At 35.6% G+C, this 23,987-nt stretch overlaps 2 protein-coding genes and 1 non-coding gene across 3 annotated transcripts; 1 reads left to right on the forward strand and 2 right to left on the reverse strand.

Moving 5' to 3' along the window:
• The first annotated feature begins 625 nt into the window (after positions 1-625).
• Positions 626-4,456, forward strand: LOC121260138 (photosystem I P700 chlorophyll a apoprotein A2-like). The gene is given in 3 exon segments (XM_041161983.1): positions 626-900; positions 3,834-4,350; positions 4,352-4,456. Coding segments are annotated over 3 exon segments (897 nt in total).
• Positions 4,457-8,639: 4,183 nt separating this feature from the next.
• On the reverse strand, positions 8,640-9,314 carry LOC121260139. The gene has a single exon (XM_041161984.1). The coding sequence runs from the start codon at positions 9,312-9,314 to the stop codon at positions 8,640-8,642; it is 675 nt and encodes a 224-aa protein (XP_041017918.1).
• Positions 9,315-11,373: 2,059 nt separating this feature from the next.
• On the reverse strand, positions 11,374-11,445 carry TRNAP-UGG. Its single transcript has one exon. It is a non-coding gene; the product is annotated as a tRNA-Pro (tRNA).
• Between the last annotated feature and the right edge of the window lie 12,542 nt (positions 11,446-23,987).

Consider the following 23,987-nt stretch of genomic DNA (forward strand, 5'->3'; position numbering starts at 1 on the left):
GAGTGCAATATTTGATCTAAGCCTTGATCAGTCGATTTCATGCCCATGGCATTTATATATAGTAGAGATGGGATTTTTTTTTTTCTTTTTACCATTTTATTAAAGTGGATATTCATAAATATTTCAGATCCTGTTATTGATTATATATCTTTTAGTTAAGATTCTTTGGTTTTCTAGTAATTTGCAGTTAATGCGGTTGCTTCTCTCTTCTTATTATATATCTTGGACGTTAATGATTGGAGTCGGTAATATTACTTTTTGGTAGGTCAAAGTCTCTGTCTGTTGTTTATATATATATATATATATAATATAATGTATATATACAAGAACAGTGCCATATCGACATAGCCAGCCATTTTAGACATTTGAAGTTCACCCCCCAAAGGTCGTCTGATCTTGCATGGTCTTGCGTCAAATTTCATCGGTCTTCTTCTTTGTTTTTCTCATTTTGTCTTTTCCCCTCTAGTCTTAATTCGTAAGTTTCTCATCATAAAGTCCCTAAATTATAATTCTCACTCACCATGCATGAATCTCTTACCACAAAGCCTATAAAAAGGAAGCACGAAATGCACAAAGCTGGAAAGGAAGCCTACGCCGCCTAATTTCCTCCTTTTCATATCTATCAATGGAAAAGACCGAGCTTGTGAGTCCTCATGAATATCATGTACAACAACCTAAAACACAAAATCCGCCCACCAAACTGAAGGGATCTGAACCTGTCAAGATAAAGTACATTTCCAGCCCCTTGCTGGTCAAAGCTAGCAATGCTACGGAGTTTCGAGCCATCGTTCAAGAACTCACCGGCAAGAACTCCGAGGATACATTTGGTTTCTTCAATTCCTCCAGTACGAATTATGCGGTCACTGATCATCTTGGAAATCCGCAACAAAACAATGCTTGGTAGGTAAAGCGAGCGAATGCATGCAGGCCAGATTTCGAGCACTAAAATTAATGCTATATATTGCGGAAATTTTGGCAGATCACCTCATAATGGTCCTCATGATGATGTTGATGATGTCAGTAGTGTAAGATTTGAGATCAGGTGTTTACTTTTAAGTACTTTTATATTAGCTCTATGATTATCAGTTGTAAATTTCATTGTTTGGATTATATTCTATCATAAATTAAAAGATGATTTTGTGATAAAAATTGATGCTTGAATCTGAAAATGGCTTCTAAATAAAATAGAAGACATTCTCCAATATATAAAATGCAAACAAGTACTAAACTTCTATTTATCAGCGGATATATAGAATTTTCCTCCAAATTGGGTTAAGGAGGAAACTTCTTCCCGTCCATCTATAAGAGCGTTCACTAAGCTAGCATGTGAGAAGCACATATTTTCTTATTTTAAAGTTCAATTTAAAAAAGTGATCTATGTCTCTTTATTAAAAAAAGATTTATACAGCTTGCGGCCACATGTTTAAAAATATATATAGATCAATTTTGAAAATGGGTTGGAAGAAGTTTGGAGGAAAACGCTGTCCTTATATATCAACGTTGTTAAAAGCAAAACCTTAAACTAACAAAGTATAGATTTGATCTCTTCATGGTATACATGATGTCTCTTGTTATCTTCCATTCTATAAGCTCGTACATTTCTTCTCTCTCGAAATAGCCCTTCTTATGTCATTTGCATATATCCTTTTTATTGATATTTCATTGAACCAGAGATGCTAATGGCCCTTCGAAGTACAAATTCATGCATGTTTGGCCTCAATATTGTTGACTCAAACACATTCTCATATTTTTATTGGCCAAAATATGCTATCTTGGGAAGAAATATTAATTTTTAGAATCCTAAATTTGTAATTTTGAAGATCAGCTAGCTCCTAATTCAACTCACTCCAACTTAGACACAACTGTAAATTTCGAATACATTATTTCGGCTATAATATTATTTGTTATAAGCCCGGATAATAAATCTCGTAACGATGATATTTAGTGATAATTAACTTAAGGGAAAGACTACTAATTTAAAGTTAAGCTTAAAATTAACAACTCAATTTTAATAATGCCAATGGCTGGATTATATATAATGTTAAATACACATATATATTGTTAAATATTTTAACATGAAACATTAAATATAAGGATTTTTGATTTTTTAAAAAATAAAATATTCTTATATTTTATGAAACATGAAACATTAAATAGTCAGGTTAGATAATAATATTTAAAAAGCGTAACTCTCTTCATCTCAGTCGGATAAAAAATCTAACCTGACTATGAAAAAAGGATCAGGTACCCTAATAACTTTAAATCCGAGTGTCTCCCGATGATTAGAGGCACAATAATATTGTAGATAAGAACCTTTTAATCCCTCAGTGTTATTTATAAATTTCTAACCATCATAAAATCTAAAGATATTTATGTCCCACTATGACTAAATTTAAAGGTATTCTTGTTCTACTATAACTCATTAATTAAGTGATCATATTTAAACTAGTCTAAATCTATTAAAATATAAGTGTCTGAGACACAGAGGTCTAATAAAACTCTTACATATACCAGCAAGTTATTGAAAAGCAAGTAGAACATATAGGGACATTAATTGCATTTCTTTTTGCAGCGATTCCTTTTCGTTGGAATAATTAATGAATTAAGCATTTGGTGAACAAGCTATACAACCAAAAAACAAAAAAAAAAAAAAAAAATGGTTACTTGCATTGGGATCTGCCCCATTCATTTAGCCAAGCATGTGGCTCATGTTCAGTCCACTCCCTCGGGGACTTCTTGGGAGCAGTAGTCTTCTATACATAGATGCAATAAAATATATATTAATCCTCAGGTCTGCTGCCTCAATTTTAGTTTTTTGCTATATATGAATCTTGGATTAATGGTAGTCAACGTTCTTTTTGGATAATACTCAGCCATTGTTGACCATCCAATCCTAGTTGCCTGCCACTTATGATCATGAGAAAAGTCCATTTACGTTTCGTGATCTACTTTTGTGCAAAAGCCAAATTAAGGTCGTCACGTGGCTCAAGACCAAGATGGATTCTCCGTGGAACTTGGTATTTGAGGCAAAACACGTGCTTTAAAAGGTAGAAATTTTGTTAACCTACAATTAATTAATTAATCGAAAATATCTTATATATAATAATAATAATAACATGATCAAGTATTTAAGGAATTAATATCCCTCTAATTTCAATATTCCCGCCTGGGACCATTATTACATGAATTCAATCGTAGGCCGGTTTGACCATAATTACTACATGAATTCAAACGTAAGATTTCCTGTGAAAACGTACGGATGCATTTTAATGAATATTTTCTCGGACTACTAAAATTAATTAGGAAGTTTAATTTTAGTTAATCCTAGTCCGTGATTGATAAATGACGTTGTTGTTTATGTTGGAGGAGTTGTAATTAAAATCTCAATGGTAATTGGTAAGCGATTGTGAGTACTTGATCTATTAGTCAATATTATTAATTTTTCCCATTTCTCAACCTCACGTGCATGCTAGCTAGATTTTAAAATTTCAAATCCATGTAATATGTTTCTCAAATATTTCTGCAGCATTTAACATATTAAACTGCTCTTTCTAGAACATGCGCATCAGACATTACACAGGCCAGGATACGCTGTCGATACTGATATATAGAAATGTTCAAAACTCTTTGAAGGAAATTTAGAAGCATGAGTTGGTAATTACTAGATTCAAACAAATTATACCAGAAGGCAAAATAACATATATCATCATGTGGATGGCGGCTGAGGTAAAATATTAAAGTTTTCGAAATGTACTTCTTCTTATTAGTTAGATACTTATGATCGATCATTAGTAGTACTACTGTTAACCCATATCCAGATCATTTAGATTCAGGTTGTCTCAACCGGCTGTGGAAGCTTTTACTCGAGAGGGTGCTCTTGGACCAGTAAATATTGCTTATTTTGGTGTTTATCAGTGGTGGTATACAATTGGTTTATGGACTAATGGAGATCTTTATACTGGAGCTCTTTTTCTATTATTTCTTTCTATCATATCTTTAATAGCGGGCTGGTTACACCTACAACCAAAATGGAAACCGAGCGTTTCGTGGTTTAAAAATGCCGAATCCCGTCTCAATCATCATTTGTCAGGACTATTCGGAGTAAGTTCATTGGCTTGGAAAGGACATTTAGTCCATGTCGCTATTCCTGAATCCGAAAGGGAATATGTTCAATGGAATAATTTCTTAGAGGTATTACCGCATCCCCAAGGATTAGGCCCACTTTTTACAGGTCAAAGGAATCTTTATGCACAAAATCCCGATTCAGGTAGTCATTTATTTGGTACTTCCCAAGGCGCAGGAACTGTCGTTCTAACCCTTCTCGGGGGATTTCATCCTACAAATGCAAAGTTTATGGCTAACCGATATTGCTCATCATCATTTAGCTATTGCATTTATTTTTCTCGTTGCTGGTCATATGTATAGAACTAACTTTGGTATTGGCATAGTATATTGATCCCGTAGCACTGTACAACCAACGAATATATATACATCTTAGGCGTAACAAACAAGCTGCTAATTTACCACAAATGGTAATTCTCTAACAATAGAAAAAAATATATCTACAGAATAATGAAAAGAATATTCGAGAAATGAAATACATGGATTATGTACAGTATCATTCATGCCCAGACTCATGATTTAATGCAAGATGACATGCAGCTTCTGTAGTAGATAAACGACTTGCAACTGGGAGATCATTATTGTGTAATAGCCCCTCACAAGATAGAGAATAGAGATTAACTATTTTCATCTTGGACAAATGTAATCGAAGAAGATATGAGGGCAAGGCCTTGGTAAAAATATCAACCAGTTGGTTGTTTGAGGCAATAAGTGCAGTGGTGATGCTTCCTTCTTAGATTTTATCCCTTATCAAATGACAATCCAACTCGATGTGCTTTGTTCTTTCGTGAGAAACTGGATTGGCAGTGATATGAAGAGCCGCTTGGTTGTCACAATAAAGTAATATTGGCTATGAATGATGAATCCGAAGATCATTGAAAAGATATTTGAGCCAAGTAATTTCAGAACATGTGGAGGCCATAGAGCGATACTCAGTTTCAGCTGAAGAACGAGAGACCACAGATTGTTTCTTTGACTTCCAAGAAATAAGAGAGGCTCCAAGAAATACACAATAACCAGTGACACTACGGCATGTGTCAGGACATGAATCCAATCTGAGTCACAATATGCTCTATGTTGAAGTGGAGAAGAAGATGAGAGCAATATGCCTTGACCAAGAGCAGCTTTGATATATCGGAGAATCTTATGCGCTATGGCCAAGTGTGATGTTGTTGGATGACTCATAAATTGACTTAGAAGCTGGACAACATAGCATATATCAGGCCTAGTGATTGTGAGGTACAACAATCGACCAATAAGTCATCTATAAGTACTTGGGTCTGATAGAGGAATACCAGAATCCTTGCTAAGTTTGAAATTCTGCTCAAGAGGAAACTTAAAAGGCTTGCTGCCAAGTGTCCCTGAATTATCCAAAATGTCCAAAGCATACTTTCTTTGGCACAAATAAATGCCCTTGGAAGATCTTGCAACTTCCAAACCAAGAAAATAGTGCAAACAACCAAGGTCTTTGAGCTTAAATTGAGTGTTAAGGAAGCATTTAAGGGAGGCAATGGAAGATGAACAATTTCCAGCGACAATAATATCGTCTACATAAACTAGAAGTGCAATGAAAGAAGTTCCATCTAATTTAGTAAAGAGACTATAATCAGCTTTAGATTGTTGGAATCCAAAAGCAATAAGTGAGGAGGAAAATTTACAGTACCATTGATGTGAAGGTTGTTTAAGACCATAAAGGCTTTTGAGAAGCTTGCATACTTGGTTGGGGCCCCCTTTGGTGTACCCAGGCAGTTTACGTATATAAATCTCTTCATCTAAATCTCCATGGAGAAATGCGTTATTGACATCAAATTGAAAAAGAAACCAGCCCTTGACAACAGCAATGGAGAGCAAAATCCTCAAAGTAACAAGTTTGGCTACGGGGGAAAATGTTTCGGTATAGCTACACCTTCTTGTTGTGTAAACCCCTTTGCCACAAGTCGTGCTTTCAACCTTTCTACAGACCCATCAGCATTAAACTTGGTCTTGTAGACATACTTGCAGTCAATAGCCTCTTTCCCAAGAGGCAAATCAATGATGATCCAAGTTTGGTTTTATTCTAAGGCTAAGAGTTCAGCTTCCTTGGCTTTATACCAACCAGGGTGTTTCACAGCTTGTTTACAAGTAGTGGGATCCGAGATGGTTGAAATGGAAGTAGAAAAGGCAGTAAATGAAGGAGAAAATTTCTGGTAAGTTAAAGATGAGCAAGAGAACAAGAATTACCAATGTTGGACTTGGACAGCAACTGAGAAGGGGCTGGAAGTGAGGTCTGGCTGCAGTGGAACTCTTGCAAATACTGTGGAGCTCTTCTAACTCTGGTGGACCTGCAGAGAGGGGGGTTAGATGGTGGAGAAGGTGGGTCAGGCATATGTGAGGAAGGGGAAGGAAATTGAGAGGGAGGGGAGATAGAATTGCAAGGTGTAACTGAGGTTTCTGGGGTGGTCTGATTTGGAGATGGGGCTAAGATTTGGGTGGAAGTGGCAGGATGTTGAGATGTGACAGGGCTGAAATTCAGGGGATTGGTGGGAAAGTCAATTGAATTAGGTAAGGGTTTAGTAAAAACAAGTGTGGGAGAGGGGTTGGATGAGGGATGAGGTAAATGTTGGAAATGAAAGGTGGATTCATGGAATATGACATCCCAAGATATAAAGATGGTTCTTGATTCAAGATCAAGGAGTTTGTAACCTTTAGTACCAAAAGGGTACCCTAGAAAAATGCACATGCGACCTCGAGTGTCAAATTTCTTCCTACCTTGATGTAAGGTGGAGGCAAAACATAGTGAACCAAAAACTCTTAAGTGAGAATATGAAGGTGGAGAGTTAAAAAGAAGTTCAAAAGGAGTTTTATTTTTAAGTAAAGGACTAGGAGTCCTATTAATGAGGTATGTGGCTGCTAACACACAGTCATTCCAAAATTCAAGATGGAGACTAGCTTGGAATTTTAAAGCCCGAGCTACATTGAGAATGTGTTGATGTTTTCGTTCCACAACCCCATTTTGTTGGGTTGTGGCAACACAACTAGTGTGATGAATAATACATTTGCTATTAAAAAAATCGTGCATAAAAAATTCTTTGCCATTGTCACTTCTTAGAATTTTGATTTTGAAACCAAATTGATTTTCAATTAAGTTGGCAATAGATTCTATGCTTTTTCTGATTTCAACTTTAGTGTTAAGAAGACAGAGCCAAGTGCTTCTAGTAAAGTCATCAACTATGGTAAGAAAATAATTAGAACCATCATAGACAGGGATTGAATTTGGTCCCCAAAGGTCACAATGCACAATTTCAAAAGGTCTGGTTGTTTTATGTTTGCTGTGAGGAAAAAGAAGTCTACAAAATTTTGCAAGTGGACAAACATAACATGGTTTTGTATTAATGATACTAATGTGCTCTTTTACAATAGGATCTGCAATCATATTTAAAACTGGAAATGAAAGATGGCCTAGGCGACAATGCCATAGGTCAGTAACAGTATGAGAATGGGAAACACAAGCTATGGGTGGATTTTTGTTGAATTTTGAAATTGTTGAGGCCAGAGTAGATGGAGAAATAGGAGTATTAAGCAAGTAATAAAGTTCATTCCTCACTTCACCCTTCCCAATCGTTGTCCATGAGAGAAGGTCCTGTATGAGACAAAAATCAGAGAATAACACGAGATAGCAAGTGAGTGAAGCAGCCAATTTCTTGGCTGAGATCAGATTAAAATTGAAAGAGGGAACACACAAAACATTGTTAGAGAAATGGAAGATGACAATTGAGCAGTGCCAGTGTGTGTGACAGGAACATTAGTTCCATTTGGGAGCCTAACTGAGTGAGAAATAGAGGCTGTGATGGAGGTGAGCAGAGAGGAGCAGCAGACCATGTGGTCTGTTGGGCTTGTATCAATGATCCAAGGAATGTTTGTAGTGGATAAAGTGGTTTGTGTGCTGGTGGATAAACAAAGTGATATACCAGAGATGTGAGGAGTCGATGTAGAAGGAAAATTGGACTGAATTTGATTAGCGGAAGGCTAAACAGTAGTGGAAAGCTCTCGAGGATGAAGTAAAGCCAGAAGTTGCTGGTACTGAGCCTTAGTGAGACCCACTTGAGCATCACTGATAGTCTCTGGTTTAGAGGCAGATTGAGCAGCAAGAGTAGAGGAACCGTGTGTGTTATTAAACAACTTATGGCCAGGTGGGTAGCCATGAAGCTCCATCGTGTGTCCAGACATGTTACAGTGGAAATATATAGGTGGCTTAGCAATTCCGACTTTGAAATAGGTATCAAGGGTGTGGCTAATGATTTTACAATAAGTACAATATGCTCTGTCTTTCTTGGGTTTGGATTGAGGGGAAGCTTTAGTGGGGTTTGGGTAGGGTTTTCTGACTGCAAAGGCCAAGGAGTCAGGGGAAGGGTTGGTGGATGCCATCTGGTAATGGCGTTCTTGTTGTTGAATTAGGGAGAAGACTTTGGTGAGTGGAGGTAATGGATTGAGCAGCATAATTTGATCCCGAATAGGGGAATAACTATCGTGCAAGCCCATCAAAAATTGAACACGCAATCACGTTGATAATGATCGGATAATGTTTTCATTGAGCCAGAAGTGCAAACAGGGACAGGATCATAAATCAACAATTCATCCCAAAGAGTTTTTAGCTTGCCGTAATAAACCCTTATAGTGTCAGATTCTTGGAGAAGGCTAGCTATGTTCTTCTTGAGCTGGTAGATTCGTGGGCCGTTCTGATGAACAAATCGATCCTCAAGGTCCAGCCAGATCTCATGGGCATCATCAACAAAAGCGATGTTGGATCTGATGGAAGGGCAAATGGGGTTTTGTAGCCATGAGACTACCATATCGTTGTACTGGTTCCATAGATAAAGAAGAGGATCATTTGGGTCAGTGGGTTGAGGAAGTGAGTCGGAAATAAACCCCAACTTGTTCTTGGCGCGGAGAGGCCTTCTCATCGCACGCGACCAGGTAATATAGTTGTCATTGGTGAGGAAATCCATAACTAAAATCACTGCAGGGTTGTCGCCATTTTCTAGGCGAAAAGGATTGTTAGGGTCTGTGAGGTTGAGGTAACGGGTTATGGTTGTGGCACTATGGGTGTTTGGGGGTTTGCTAGAATGTATATAGAGATGCGTGGAAGATGAGGAATCGTCTAAACTGTCGGGAGAATCCTCCATGGATGGTACTCTGGAGGCTCTGGATACCATATTAGGTTTTAGAAATCAAGGAGAGCGGAGAGCTATTTCACACGAAGGAGATGGAGAATGCTTGAATATTCCTTTGTATATTGATCCCATAGCACTATACAACCAACAAATATATATACATCTCAAGCGTAACAAACAAACTACTAATTTACCACAAATGGTAATTCTCTAACAATAGAAAAAAAAATATCTACAAAATAATGAAAAGAATATTTGAGAAATGAAATACATGGATTATGTACAGTATCATTCATGCCCAGACTTATGATTTAATGCAAGACGACATGCAGTTTCTGTAGTAGATAAATGACCTGCAGCTGAGAGATCATTATTGTGTAATAATTATGTCTCTTAATTTATAATATTTTACTTTATCCTCTTGATACGTGACTTATTAAAAAAAATTAAAAAATATATATTCAAAATAGAATAGCGTCCTAAAATATAAAAAGAGAAAAACTTAAACTTTAAATTCCTTCTACCCTTTTATACTTTTGTTTTTAATTTTTTTTAATAAGTCACATCAATGGAGCAAAACAAGTGGTATAAATTAAGGGGCATAGTAGCATTTCTCTTTAGGTAATAGGAATACTGCTATTCTTGCTTGAGTGAGTGTGTGTGTGTGTGTTTTTTTTCTTTTTCTTTTTTTTTTTTTTGGTGGTACATATAGTTCAAAAAAGGGAAGAATGGGTCTCTTAATCTTGAGACATGATGAGCTAACCAGTTGAGAGCACTGCAAAGGCAAAGTTTTATAAGCAATCATGTAGTTATTTATGGCAAAGTTTGAATAATTAGGTCGTATGACTTAACTAAACCTAAGCCGGCCAATGCTCTTTATTGCACTTATAACAAAGGGTTCTAGGATGGAATAAGTTCTAGCAAATATTTGTGCATTGTAGAATAAGATGATAACATATAAACTCATGAGAAACGTCGCTGCATGGTATCCACATGCAGGACATCAAAACCACCCCAATTAACTTATTCTCAGTATTTTCATCATGAAGTACCCTAGATGATCAATGAATTAATGCAAACTAATATTAGAGAATGCAATCAAAACATATTGGATGACAAACTAGCACTAGTTTCCCGCCATAGAAATGTCGTCAGAGCACCACCATTTTGTCACCGTCAAATGTTGTTGAAGATCGAACCAACATATGTCAACCAGGCCAAATGGGCTTCAACAGTTACAAAAGATGAATGCTTAGATGAAGACGAATAGAGTATTCGAAATTGTTATAAAAGGTGACAACCATTTGGAACCTTACACATGTCAAGTGGAGAAAAGAAATAGCCAATTAATGCTCGAGTAAATGTGCTGAGGTGGAGGGTTGCAGGTTTTTCTGTTGTACTTGTAATATGCTATAAAAGGGATCGGCCATGTGATCCATTCAATGGAAGTAATTGCTAGAGAGAAAAATACATGGGAGCAAGGGTGAAAAGAACTCGAGAAAGCGATACTTTCTCATTGAAGAGAAATAAGCCTGTGAGAGTTCATAGTCTTGTACACAAAACTGTATTGTTCAACTTCATCAATGAAACTAAAACGGCTTCTAGTTGTTCCTGCCATGGATGTAGATCATTAGAGTTTCTTGGCAAATCTTGGCAAAGCAATTCTGCTTTGGCTTCATTACAGTGAAGACAGAATTTCAACAGAAATATATATATATTTTATATGAACACAACATTTCAAGTATTCGAAATAATTAAGGGTTTGACCATGTTATAAAATGATGGGGGCATTTTTGGCATCTTAATTAGAGCCATTTCCACAAGTACAATGCTATATTAGTAATTAATTCGTTAGTCGTTAATCGGAATATTAGACAGAAGGACCAAAATCAAAGTAAGATGTGGTTGGCACACTTTTATATAATAATCTAAACATTCAATCTTAATATATATAATACAAGACATGCATATGTCTTACAAAAATAGCAGCTAATTCTATATATACAGCTGCCATCATTAATCAGCTAGATAGGCATCAGCCACATTCATGTGGCTGGTTTGCTTCTTGGAATGAATTAAAAAAAAAAACGTACAGCTAGCTGGGGCATTCCGAGAATCGAACTCGGGACCTCTCGCACCCAAAGCGAGAATCATACCACTAGACCAAATGCCCTCCTGTTCAAACTTAAGTTTGTAATTAGTCAAATCACTCGGCCAGGACTTCTTGGCATGCAGTACTCTCTTATACGAACATGCAGTAATTAAATCGGCCCTACATGGCGCCTGTGAATCTTGAAATGGTAGTTAACATTGATCGATCTTTTGGCTAAAACTCAGCCGTTGTTGACCATCCATTAATCCTAATTGTCATTTAAGAGTCCGCATATATGAGATGAAAAGTCCATTTACGACGTTTCTTCTATAAATAATATACTTCTCATGTGCGCAAACCGCTGCTGCCTTCTGAACAGAAGCCAAAGGTGGCTTATGACCAAACTCGTGTTCTCCGGGGAACAGAAGAAGCTTCCATTTGTACTATATACAGTCAAGCTACGTGCATTCCTAACAGAAAGAAAATGATCTTATGAATTCTGCCGTGAAAAGCTTATAATAATAAACCATAATCCTCCAACCAACTGTTAAATAAAAACACCTTAATTTTGAAAACTGAAATCGATCAATTTGTCCGCAGCCACCATATATATTATTATATATTTTCTTGTAGTCAACCTTTTGGTTGCATGTTTCTCTTTGAACTTTAGCTATCTTTAGCTCGTCGTGTATTGTGATCAACATTTTTGAACATTTCTGCCTACGTGCAACGTCTGATGCATGTGCCTATTCTACAAAGAATTGTTACGTACGTTGCTGTAGAAACTGCGTTACATGAGGTTTCTTTTTCAATGTAGCATGCCCGCCAGGTTGAAAAATGGGAAAAAGCATTGACTAATAAACGTCAGTATCGCCTACCATGAAGACTTATAATAACATTCAACAACTCCATTAACAGTACTATCGACGACGTTAATGACGCATGCAGGAACTAATATTAAACTTCCTAATTTTCAGTAGTTCTATCACTAAATGCATCTGTTTTCAAAATAAGAGAGCTTCCCTGATGGACTAATATTATATCTCCCCGTAGTTTGTCTTTTCAAATCGAGATTGCACTCCTTCCACACAACATGATCATAACAACAAAGTGAAAATTGATCATTTAGGGAAAACCCATTTTTGGTTTGCATGCCCAGTTAGATAAAGCTTATTTCAAGGTTTTTTTGTGGGAATATGGATGCCCTAATTTACCATGTTGTTGAAGTAGATATAAGTTCAAACCCTTTTTTTTTTTTTTTTAAAATGATATCCCTCTTAGTTAATTAGAAAGTTCAAATATTCCATATATGTTCATCTGGCTCACATGCATGCAAAGAGTGACCTTGAATATACCTCAAACGGAATCTTTCAAGGCAGGATTAATTTTGTGGACCTAGGCTGCAGCCATTTTAGACATTTGATGGCACCAAAGATCTTATATACCATGGTCTTACACCAATTTTCTCCGGTCTTCTTTGTTTTTCTCATGTTGTCTTTTCCCCCTGCTAGTCTTCGTACGTTTCTTATGAAGTCCCTAAATAATTCTCACTCGCCAAGCATCTCTTACCACAAAGACTATAAAAAGGAAGCACAAAATGCACAAGGAAATAAAGGAAGCCTAGTCCGCCTTCCCCTTCTCATATCTATCAATGGAAAAGAGCGATCTTGGAAATCATCAATATGTATACCAGCCTAAAACACAAAACGCCTCCAAAGTGAAGGGATCAGAACCACCTATGAAGATTAAGTACATTTCCAGCCCCTTGTTGGTCAAAGCTAACAATGCTACGGAGTTTCGAGCAATCGTTCAAGAACTCACCGGCAAGAACTCGAGGATACATTAAGTTTCTGCGCGCAATGCCTAGCTACTGTACGAATATGGTAACTGATCACCTCGGAAATCCACAACAAAACATTGCTCTGTAAAGCACGAGGATTGCAAGCTTTCGAGGGCTTTTCTTTCTACATGAATTTGAAGAAGGAGATAATGTAGTGAGCGTATTGTTGCAGATCACCTTAATTACAAGAATATTCTCGTGATCCCTCGTGTCAGTACTTTAAGATTTGAAGAGGTGTATATGTTTTTTGCTACATACTTATATATTTTCACTGTCTAACTGCTATAACATTTTGGGTAGGATTAAATGAATAATAAATGTTGTAAGGTTCATCCCATGTGTTTTTAATTCACTTGAGGCCCTCAAGTTCGAACAATAACTTGAGGGACCATTGATCTATAGCAACGATCCCTTTAATAGTCCTTGTTCACCCTTTGGCAAATACCAAACATCTCATGTCATTTGCATTCTTTTTTCTTTTAGAAGAATAGTTAATAACACCTTGCAACACAAGCTCTACGAATTAACAAGCTCACTTCATTGAAGTGAAGATATTGGCTCTTAGAAGCTCGAAGTCATGCTTGGCTTGATCAAAGACTCAAATTCATTATCAGATTTGTAATTGACCACTAGTACTACGCCAACCTAAAGAAATAGATACAAAATCCATAGTTATGAAGAGCTCCTTCAACTCACAAACCTCTCATTCTAGTCTTGCCTCCAACCATTAACTCCCATTTCAAATCGAAGTTAGACAAATCGTTGAATCTCAACGACATTGTTATAAGTCCAGATAATGAATATTGCAATGTGATCTTTATTGATAAATTAAAATTGCTTAAACAATTTTCTGGTGGCCATGAACCGGAGGCTAACAGTAAGGTCGAATATTGGTCCAAGATGATGCTTTAGCGTTAATATGATATTCAGACGCTCATCCGTATAAATAAAAAGAGAAATAGAGATTTTCGTAGTTCAACATAAATGTCTATGTCTACATGTCTTTCGAGGGAGAATCCCACTATATTGAGTGATTTTATAGTCTCTTATGACCTCACTTTGCTCTCAGTACAAAAGAGAAAAATAGGATTGAGGAGAGGTCGGAGAAAATGCCATCCTTGTAGAAGTTTGGAGAGAGAGAGACAGAGAGGGTCTCAAGAGTGTAGGGAAGTGTCCATGTTTGTAAAGGTCATCTCCTGTTATAGAAATCTTCTTCCTTCTTTGGAGTTATCCCTTTAGTAGCTGAATCTCACTTGTTTTAAGCAGGGCGGCTCAAGGGGTAGGCGACTAATTAGGCAATTGCCTAATGCCCCACCCCTAAAGGCCCCCATTTTCTTATTATATATATAAACCCATGTAAACAAACAACACATCTCCAAATCAACACTACGAAAAAAGAAAAAAAAAATCAACACTGCACAAAACAAACCTAAAGAGTTACCCAAAGAACATATAACATGAAAAGAAGAGAAGACAAAGAGATAAAGCACTTTGCTTTCGAAGAAAAAAGATGCAGAGAAGACGAGGAGGAGAAGATAAAAGGCAGAGAGAGAAGATGAAAAGGAGATAAAAAGACTCGGGAGAGAAAAAAACCTAAAGCTACCCACCCTCTGACACAACTGCACACAAAGACCAAAACTCCCTCACTTAAACGGATACAAACCACCAAAACAAAAGAACAGAAAAGACAAAACACACAAAAAATAGACCACACATACGGAGGATGATAAAATCACTGTTCACTGCTAACAAGAAAGACAAAGCATAACATGAATAAAATAGAAAAACTACGTCTAAGATTAAAAAAAGGTGCGCAAATTGTACATAAAAAGAAAAGAAAAAAAAATTACCCAAATTGTTTTTGTGAGAAAAGAGATAACATTGAAAGCCACAAAATAAAAAAATTGAATGAAATTTGAAAATGATATATAACAAAAGAGAAAAGATATTTACAACTATGAATCATGTAATCGCCACGTAATCGTTTTGAAAAAAATGAATAAAACATGATATCCATATGAAAAAAATTAATTTTTTAATAATGGACCTCACTCTTTTTTAAAGCGATTACACGACATTTACGCACTTCACGGTTGTATGTAGAATTACTCATAACAAAAATTATCAAAGCTCTCTAGTCATTTAATTTGTATCTCTCATTGCCAATAGCTAAAGCATTATCCAAGATTCCAACTTATTTCGACCTTGGCTCAAAGATTCCAACTGTGTATCTTTATTACAAACAGGACAAGCCATTTTACCTTTTGTGCTCCACCCAGACAAGTTTCCATATGCTGGAAAATCATTTATTATCCACATCACTGCAGCATGCATCTTGAACTCTCGCGACAAGGCCGTATCATATCATGTACTATCACCCTGATCCAACAACTCTTTCAACTCTACAATCAGTGGTTGCATATATACATCTAATTCGTTCCCTGGTGACCTTGGCCCTGCTATCAGTAGAGTAATCATAAAATATGGATCATTCATACACTTCCAAGGTGGCAAGTTATGGGGCATTAATATGACAGACCAATACTATGAGAAGTGCTCATGTTGCCAAATGGATTAGAACCATCCGTTGCTAAACCAAGACATACATTGCGAGGTTTTTCGGCAAACCATGGCTACTCGACTTCAAATAGCTATAGCTATATATAGTACTTATTAATACATAGTAATTATATTAACTTGTATAGTTATCATAACTTATAATAGTTATAGCTATATGTATAGTAACTATATATAATACTTACACTATAGTAGCTATATATACTTATCTTGCATATAGTACTTATTAATGGGGTATAAGTAACATATAGTACTTATCATAAGTTATAGTTATCATAACTTATTAATGGGGTATAAGTAACATAACTATACATATAGTACTATATAATACTTATAAATATATTACAAATAATATACTAAGTATATTAAATACAAGTATTATAATACTTTTATTAGTATTATTTTTTTAATTTTGTTATTTGTATTATTATATATTAGTATTAGTAATATAATTAGAAATATATTATTATAATCACCGTTCGAACAAAGTTTTCTTACTGTTCAAACGAGACCTGAATAGATTTCCATTATCGTGCCCAGTTCAAACAAATACAACCAAGAGCTCAGATTGCCCCTTCACATCTCCACCACTCATCCGCCACTCATCCGCCACTCATCCGCAGTAGTAAGCCCACATTTGAACTTCTAAGAGGTATAGGTCAAGTCATCTATTCTATTGTTTATTTTTAATTCGAATGGGTTGTGTTTGGGACGGTACTGATTTCGAATCCGAAATCTCTCATTTTGGTGTTTTCCGGCCAACTAACACCAAAATAATCAGTAGAAATGATGGGACTTCACTCATTTATACCGATTAAAATAAAGGATAACATCGAGTTTAGGTTTTTTGGTTCGAGGCTGAGTCGACTAAGCATGTCTATTTGGCGTGTTCCCGTTCGAACGGACTCTAATCCGTTCGAACTCTCAGTTGCCAAACAGACATAATTTTGTTCGAACAAATAAAATTCATTCGAATGAACACAAATTGCCTATTTGAATGAACAGAACATACCGTTCAAATAGAGATTTTCCTAGTTCGAACTACGAAGTTACATTACAATGGTCAGTTCGAACAAAATATGTTTTGTTCGAACAAATTATTTCAATTCAATACAATATATTATAATTCTTCAATTATATAATAATACAATTATTTTAATTATATTTTTACTTTTTTGTGGTTAAACAGTATACTAATGGCATCCAGCGGAGGAAAACTTGCGAGAGATCAAACCGGCCTAAGTAGTAGAGCAGCTCATGCTCAGGAGACGAAGCCTATACTTATCAAGCAGGAGATCATTTTGGATGAATTCTGCGATCTTTCATAGAAGGGACGAAGCATATAGTCCATCATCACCGACCGAGGATGGACACCGATCTGTTAGCAGCAGGGGACTACATATCCAGATATGGTCGGTGAGTTTTACCATGCCATGGGAAAGCATGACGCTGATGCTTTGTGCTACAGTTTAGCGGTCCGGGGAGTGAGTATTACTTTCTCACCTCGCATTTTTGCCGAGTTCGTTGATCTTCCGCGCGTGGTCGGTGCATATCCTGAAGCGGCTGCAATGGCTACATCAAGAGCAGCAACTATACTAGCTGAGGATGAGGATTTACTTGATGATGGTCTAACAGACGATCAAATCCATCGGCTTGTGCGAGACCCTTCAACTCCTCCATATGATGGGAGCAAGGTGATCAGACAAGCCGACTATATAGCATTTTTCAGAATGTTTAATTTGATTGTTGGGTGTAACATCGATCTGAAAAAACACAAGACTGATTTCAGGATTGATCGAGCCAGATTTTTGTTGCGGATAGCAAGGGAGACCCAATTGATCGGGCATTGTATTTCTTCATCCGCATTTGATCGGAGTCACGCTATTCCAGTGGAAGAGTCTACCATTTACACTGCTGATATCTAACCTCCTACTACGATCAGGGGTTACAGTGTCTACAACTAAGCGAAGGTAGCCACATATGGGGCCCCTTAACAATATCATATTCAGCAAGAGCAAGGGGCACTTGCGGAAGACTGCACCAGAACAACCTAGTGGCATGCTGACCAATCCAGCTTCTACTAGTATTCTGGTGTTGAGAGACAACATGTTGGGGCTACTTTGGATCAGGTACGAGCTCTATTTGTGGAGTTCGTTGAGCCCATCATGAAGAAGTTTAGGGATCTGGATGGACGCATTAAAACGTTACAAGAGGATTTTGATCTACTTAGCAAAGAAATCATTTTAGTTATTATTATACTTTTTATGTTGTATAGAATATTATATATTTGGGATGTTAATGTATGGTTTTTATTTTTCGTGTTTGCTACCTTTTTTATTTTTTTCATTTTACTTACCGTTCATGATAATATAAAAAATGACATTATCTTTAAAGTTATATTTATATAAATTTAACATAAAAAAAATCACTATAAAATTTTGAAATTAATTACATAAAATTAATTTATAAATTTATAAATATTTTAACTCACCATAAATAATATTATATAATATATATACATATTTTTTATATTTTAAAATGATAACAAATTAATGGAAAAAATATATACACAAATTAAAGATGATAAACAATTTTTATATAATTTCCAACCAAATTAATCATTTGAATGAATAAATATGATGTTCAAACAGGTTCGAACGATACTTGTTTTGTTCGAACGGTCCAGCAACCTTGCCGCTATATTTTCCCACCAAATCTCTTCCGTTCGAACAAGTAAACGTAAGTTCGAACGGTTATAAACTTTTCCTGGGAAAAATAAATTAATTTCCTACCAAGATTGTTATTCGAACAGATTATATAATATTTGAACAGACATTAATTCCATGTTTGAATCTATTTTGTCCTGTTATAGATTCAAACGGTCGTGCATTTTTTAGACGATTTTATTCGCCTCAAAATACCCGTTCGAATGGATATTTATCCGTTTGAACAAATTTAGAATGCCAGACAATTTTAGGGACGAAATTTAATTTGTCCCTAACAAATTTTGTCCCTAAAAGTAAAATTTCTTGTAGTGTCATTTGTTATTTTCGTTATCATTCTTTTTTCTTTTTTTCTTTTTCATTTCTTATAACCTTTTTAATTTTTAGCTATATTAGTATCTTTTCATTTTTAGTTTTTCATATATCTCCATCTCCATTCTCTCACTTTAGACAATTAATTTATCTCTTTTTTTTTTCATTCTTTAGCAGATTTTTATTTCTATTACAACCTTTTTGCATCTCAAAAATTAGAATAATAATTTTAAAAGAAGCTTCAAAACTATATATTTAATACAATATGCATCCTATTATTATATTAAAATTTTAAAACCAAAAAAATTATTATGGAAATTTCAAACAAAAGCTTGAAAATAGCAACCGATCGATTAGTAGTTTTATTAATGCCAATGGCTGCTTTAAATAAAAGGTACAAGCAAGCTGAGCCGAAACAAATATATATGATTCCTATGCAAATACAACGTACCAAAACCCCTGACTGACATAAACTGATTATATAAGCTAGAATTATTTGGTAAACCAAAAAGAAATTGACCAAAGACTCGTTGAAACAATGACGCCGACCCGACAATGAGTACTCCTGATAAATAAAATAGACATTCTCTGATAACAAACAACCTGATTCCCATCAAGCAATGTAGGAGAAACAAAAGCCAAAAATAACAAGTACGTTATAGACTTGTCTCTTCATAGTGCAAGGGTCTCTTTCTTCTTCCATTTCAAAATTATAGCCCTGATCATGTAAAGACATTTTTATCTTCCCTAATCATAGCTACCACCTGATGATGTGGCACATCTCCATTGAGTCGTAGTTTGAGGTTGTAATCCAAAGTGACTGCTGGCACTAGCTAGATAGATTAATTGAATCTTGACTATTGATGCATGGAAAAACCATTAACGAAAAACATGCATTGACATCGACCAACTTACTTTAATGAAAGAGTTTCCACATTTTAGTCGCGAGTACCCGAATATCTCCTTTCGTTCATTCTTTCTTTATTTCTTTCTTTTTTTAGTCTTTTTGTCTAGTTTCTGCTTCAGGCCCCAAAGCTAGTAAAAGCATGCCAACAAGTGCAATTTTTCTTCTTGTGAAGCGATTGAGAGTAGAATTTTGAGAAGCCTCCCTCTTTGACCATTCTAAAGACAGCCTATATCTATCAAAGCTTGCAATCCTTGCTCTCGTTTCGGATTCGAGTCATGTCCGGTAGGTTTGGATCACATGAATATTTTACAATATTACTCATTTAATTAAACAAGTGAAATTTCTCAACATCAATATGATAATTTCGTGTTGGCTTTACCGGTTGTCACAAAACTGCCAGCTCTTAACGTTTTGTATCTTTTCCATATCATGTTAAATCAAGTTTAGTTTGTATATGAGTGAACTCTAATTTGAACCATTTAATTAAAGAACTTAGACGTCTAAACTCAAATGGGCAAATTTTGTATCAGGTTCATGTCAAGTTCACTACTCTTTCAAAACCTGATAGACATGGCTCTAACGCCCTCTCTCCTAGGGTTAAGAATAATGTTAACTTAGAAAAGAGATGGACCAAGATGCTACTTGTAACGATGAAACCTAGAGGGAGAGAAAGGGTCGAAACCCTAGCAGAAGAAAAGTCTAGAACGTCTAGAAGGGAGAAAAGTCCCAAATGTGAAACTAACTTCTTCAATTAATGTCCATCAGTTACAAGTAAAATAGAAAATGATGTATTTATACTATGTACAAAAAAAAACACATGCACGTGTATTATGATAATATATATATATATATATGATACCCCTTCAAGATGAAGTGTACTCCCATCTTGGTTATGAGATGTTGAAACTGTTGATGACCATGAGGTTTGGTTAGCACATCAACAAGTTGATGATGAGAAGCCAAATGAAAAGTCTTGATCACACCAGCTTGAATTTTATCACGAATGAAGTGGCAGTCCAGTTCAATGTGTTTTGTCCTTTTATGGAAGACTGGATTGGCAAAAATGTGTAGAGCAGCCTGATTATCACATAATAATTGAGCACTGTTAGGATAAGATATACCAAAGTCAGAAAGCAACATAAGAAACCAAACAATTTCACAAGTAGTGGATGTCATCGAATGATATTCAGCCTCTGCTGAAGAACGAGAAACAGTGGACTTCTTCTTGATCTTCCATGAAACCAAAGAATCTCCAAAAAAAAATATAATAACCACTTGTAAAACGACGGCTATCAAGGCAGGAAGCTCAATCTGAATCAACTAAAGCTTTAAGGAACAATGAATTAGAAGCTAGAAAGAAGACACCATGACCAGGGGTACTCTTAATATACTACAAAATTCTATAAGCTGCTGTGAGATGGGGCTGCCTGGGCTAAGCCATGTACTAACTAAGGCGATGCACAAAATAGGACAGATCTGGTCATGTTAATGGAAGGTAAAGGAGTCTGTCAACTAGTCTACGATAGACAGTAGGATCAAGGAGTAAGACTTCTTCTTCTTTACCTAATTTGATATTTTGCTCCATTGGAAAAGAAACTAGTTTAGAAGCAAGGAAACCAGCATCTTGAAGAATTTCTAAAGAATATTTATGCTAACATAAAGAGATGCCTACAAGAGATCTAGCAACTTCCAAACCAAAGAAATATTGGAGCTGACCAAGGTCTTTAAACTTGAACTTATCATCAAGTAAGGACTTCAAGTGCTCCATAGGATTCACATCATTACTAGCTATGAGAATATCATCAACATAAACAAGAAGTGCAATTAAGGAAGAACCCGTAGTCTTAGTGAAGAGAGAAAAATCAACTTTGAATTGCACAAAACCCAAGTCAATAATGGAAGTTGAGAACTTAGAAAACCACTGTCTGGAAGCTTGTTTCAGACCATATAGAGATTTGTTGAGTTTACAAACTCTGGACCCCCCCCTTTAACATTAAAACTAGGAGATAGTTTCATATACACTTCTTCAGATAAATCCCATGTAAGAAAGCATTATTAACATCAAGTTGAGTAAGATGCCAACCCTTGATAGCAACAATAGCTAGTAATGTTCTAATAGTAGCCATCTTAGCTACTGGAGAAAAGGTCTCAGAATAGTCCAGACCTTCTTTTTGGCTATAACTCTTAGCAACCAACCTTGTTTTGTAACGTTCTATGGAACCATCAACAAGATACTTAATTTTGTAGACCCATTTGCAACCTACGGGTTTTGTATCAGGAGGGAGAGAAGTAAAAATCCATGTATTATTATTTTCCAGGGCTATAACCTCAGCAATCATAGCATCTCTCCAATGAGAATGCTTAATTGCTTGATGATAGAACTTAAGTTCAGTATTAGTAATGATGGACAAGGTAAAGGATTTATGAGCATAAGAAAGAAAATGTGAAAGATCATATTTGGTGTGTGTCAAAGAAGAAGAAAAACCTGGTAGAGGATCTGATGAAGAGTGAGTAGATGAAGAAGAAATACAATGAAAATTCTGCAAGTAACCAAAGGCTCTTCTGGTTCTGGTGGATCTTCGAGGAGTGTGAGGAATTATTGGAGAGGTGGGTTGAGAATCAGTATGAGAAAGAGAAGGAGAGACTGAATCTGAATGCTCTAATGATGGTGCATCATTAGAAGAAGAATTATATGAATGCTCTAATGATGGTGCATCATTGGAAAAATTATTAAGAAGAAGAAGAAGAAGCTAGTAGAGGATCTGATAAAGTGTGAGAAGATGCAGAAGAATTACAGTGAAAATTCTGTAAGTAACCAGGGGCTCTTCTGATTCTGGTGGATCTTCGAGAAGTGTGAGGAATTATTAGAGAGGTGGATTGAGGATCAGTATAAGAAAGAGAAAGAAAGACTGAATCTGAATGCTCTAATGATGGTGCATCATTAGAAGAATTATTAAAATGATTCACTGTTAAAGGCACAGGAAAAGAATCTAATGTTGAAGATGTACAAGGAAAGAACAAATCTATAGAAGGGATTGGAGAAAATTTTTTGAAAATGAACGGGAAAACATGTTCATGAAAAACGACATGTCTAGAAACATAACATTGGTTTGTGTTGAGGTCAAGAAGTTTATATCCTTTGATGCCAAAAGGATAATCAAGAAATACACAAGCACGAGTTTTAGGATCAAATTTGGTTCTGGATCTTTGCAGAGTTGAAGCAAAACATAAACAACCAAATGCCCTTAAATGATCATATGAATGGGAACATTGAAACAAAATTTCAAAAGAAGATTTATGGTTCAAGATTGGAGTAGGCAACCTACTAATAATGATGGTGGAGGTTAAAATAGCATCACCCCAAAAATGAATAGATAAGTGAGATTGAAACATTAAGGCTCAGGCTACATTAAGAATGTGATGATGCTTTCTCTCCACAACAGAGTTTTGTTGTGGAGTTTCAACATAACTATGTTATTGTAAAATGCATTTTGAGTTAAAAAAGAAGACAGAAAATTATATACCATGGTCAGTGCGAATTGTCTTTATCTTAAGACTAAATTGAGTCTTGATCATTTTAAAAAATAATTTAATGATTAGTGGTACTTCAGACTTATGTTTAAGAAGATAAACCCATGTGGCACGAGATGATTCATCAACAATAGTAAAAAAAAAAAAAATATATATATATATATATATATATGTAACCTGCAATAATAGGAACAGAATATGGTCCCCAAACATCACAATGTACAAGATTAAATGGTGCATCAAATATGTGAGCAGCATGAGGGAAGGACAATTTTTTTTGTTTAGCTAATGGATAGATCATACATGGAGCATTTGAACATGCAGATTGGGAACAAATTTATTCACAAATAACAACCTTTAATTAGAAGGATGACCAAGTATATTATGTCAAAGTTCAAACAATGAGTACTTGGATGATGCAGAACAAGTATGTAAAGGCATGCTTTTAAGAGAGCAAGCATTATATGAGACAGGTAAAAAGGCAGGTTTAGGGAAAAAAAAAAAAAAAGTCTGGTTGTTGCAGTATATAAAAGCCTTCTTGCTATCTACCCACTCCAATCAGACTCCAATCAACCTCCAATGAGTTAGATCCTGAGTGAAATAAAGGTTAGAAGAAAACAAGAAGCAACAAGTAAGTGACTGAGTAAGTTTACTAATAGAGATTAATTTGAATGCGAAAGAATAAACACAAAGAACATCATTTAAAATAAGATGTTCAAAGACTCTAACAAAG

The sequence above is a fragment of the Juglans microcarpa x Juglans regia genome, chromosome 4D (assembly GCF_004785595.1).
Source record: "Juglans microcarpa x Juglans regia isolate MS1-56 chromosome 4D, Jm3101_v1.0, whole genome shotgun sequence".
Taxonomy (NCBI): domain Eukaryota; kingdom Viridiplantae; phylum Streptophyta; class Magnoliopsida; order Fagales; family Juglandaceae; genus Juglans; species Juglans microcarpa x Juglans regia.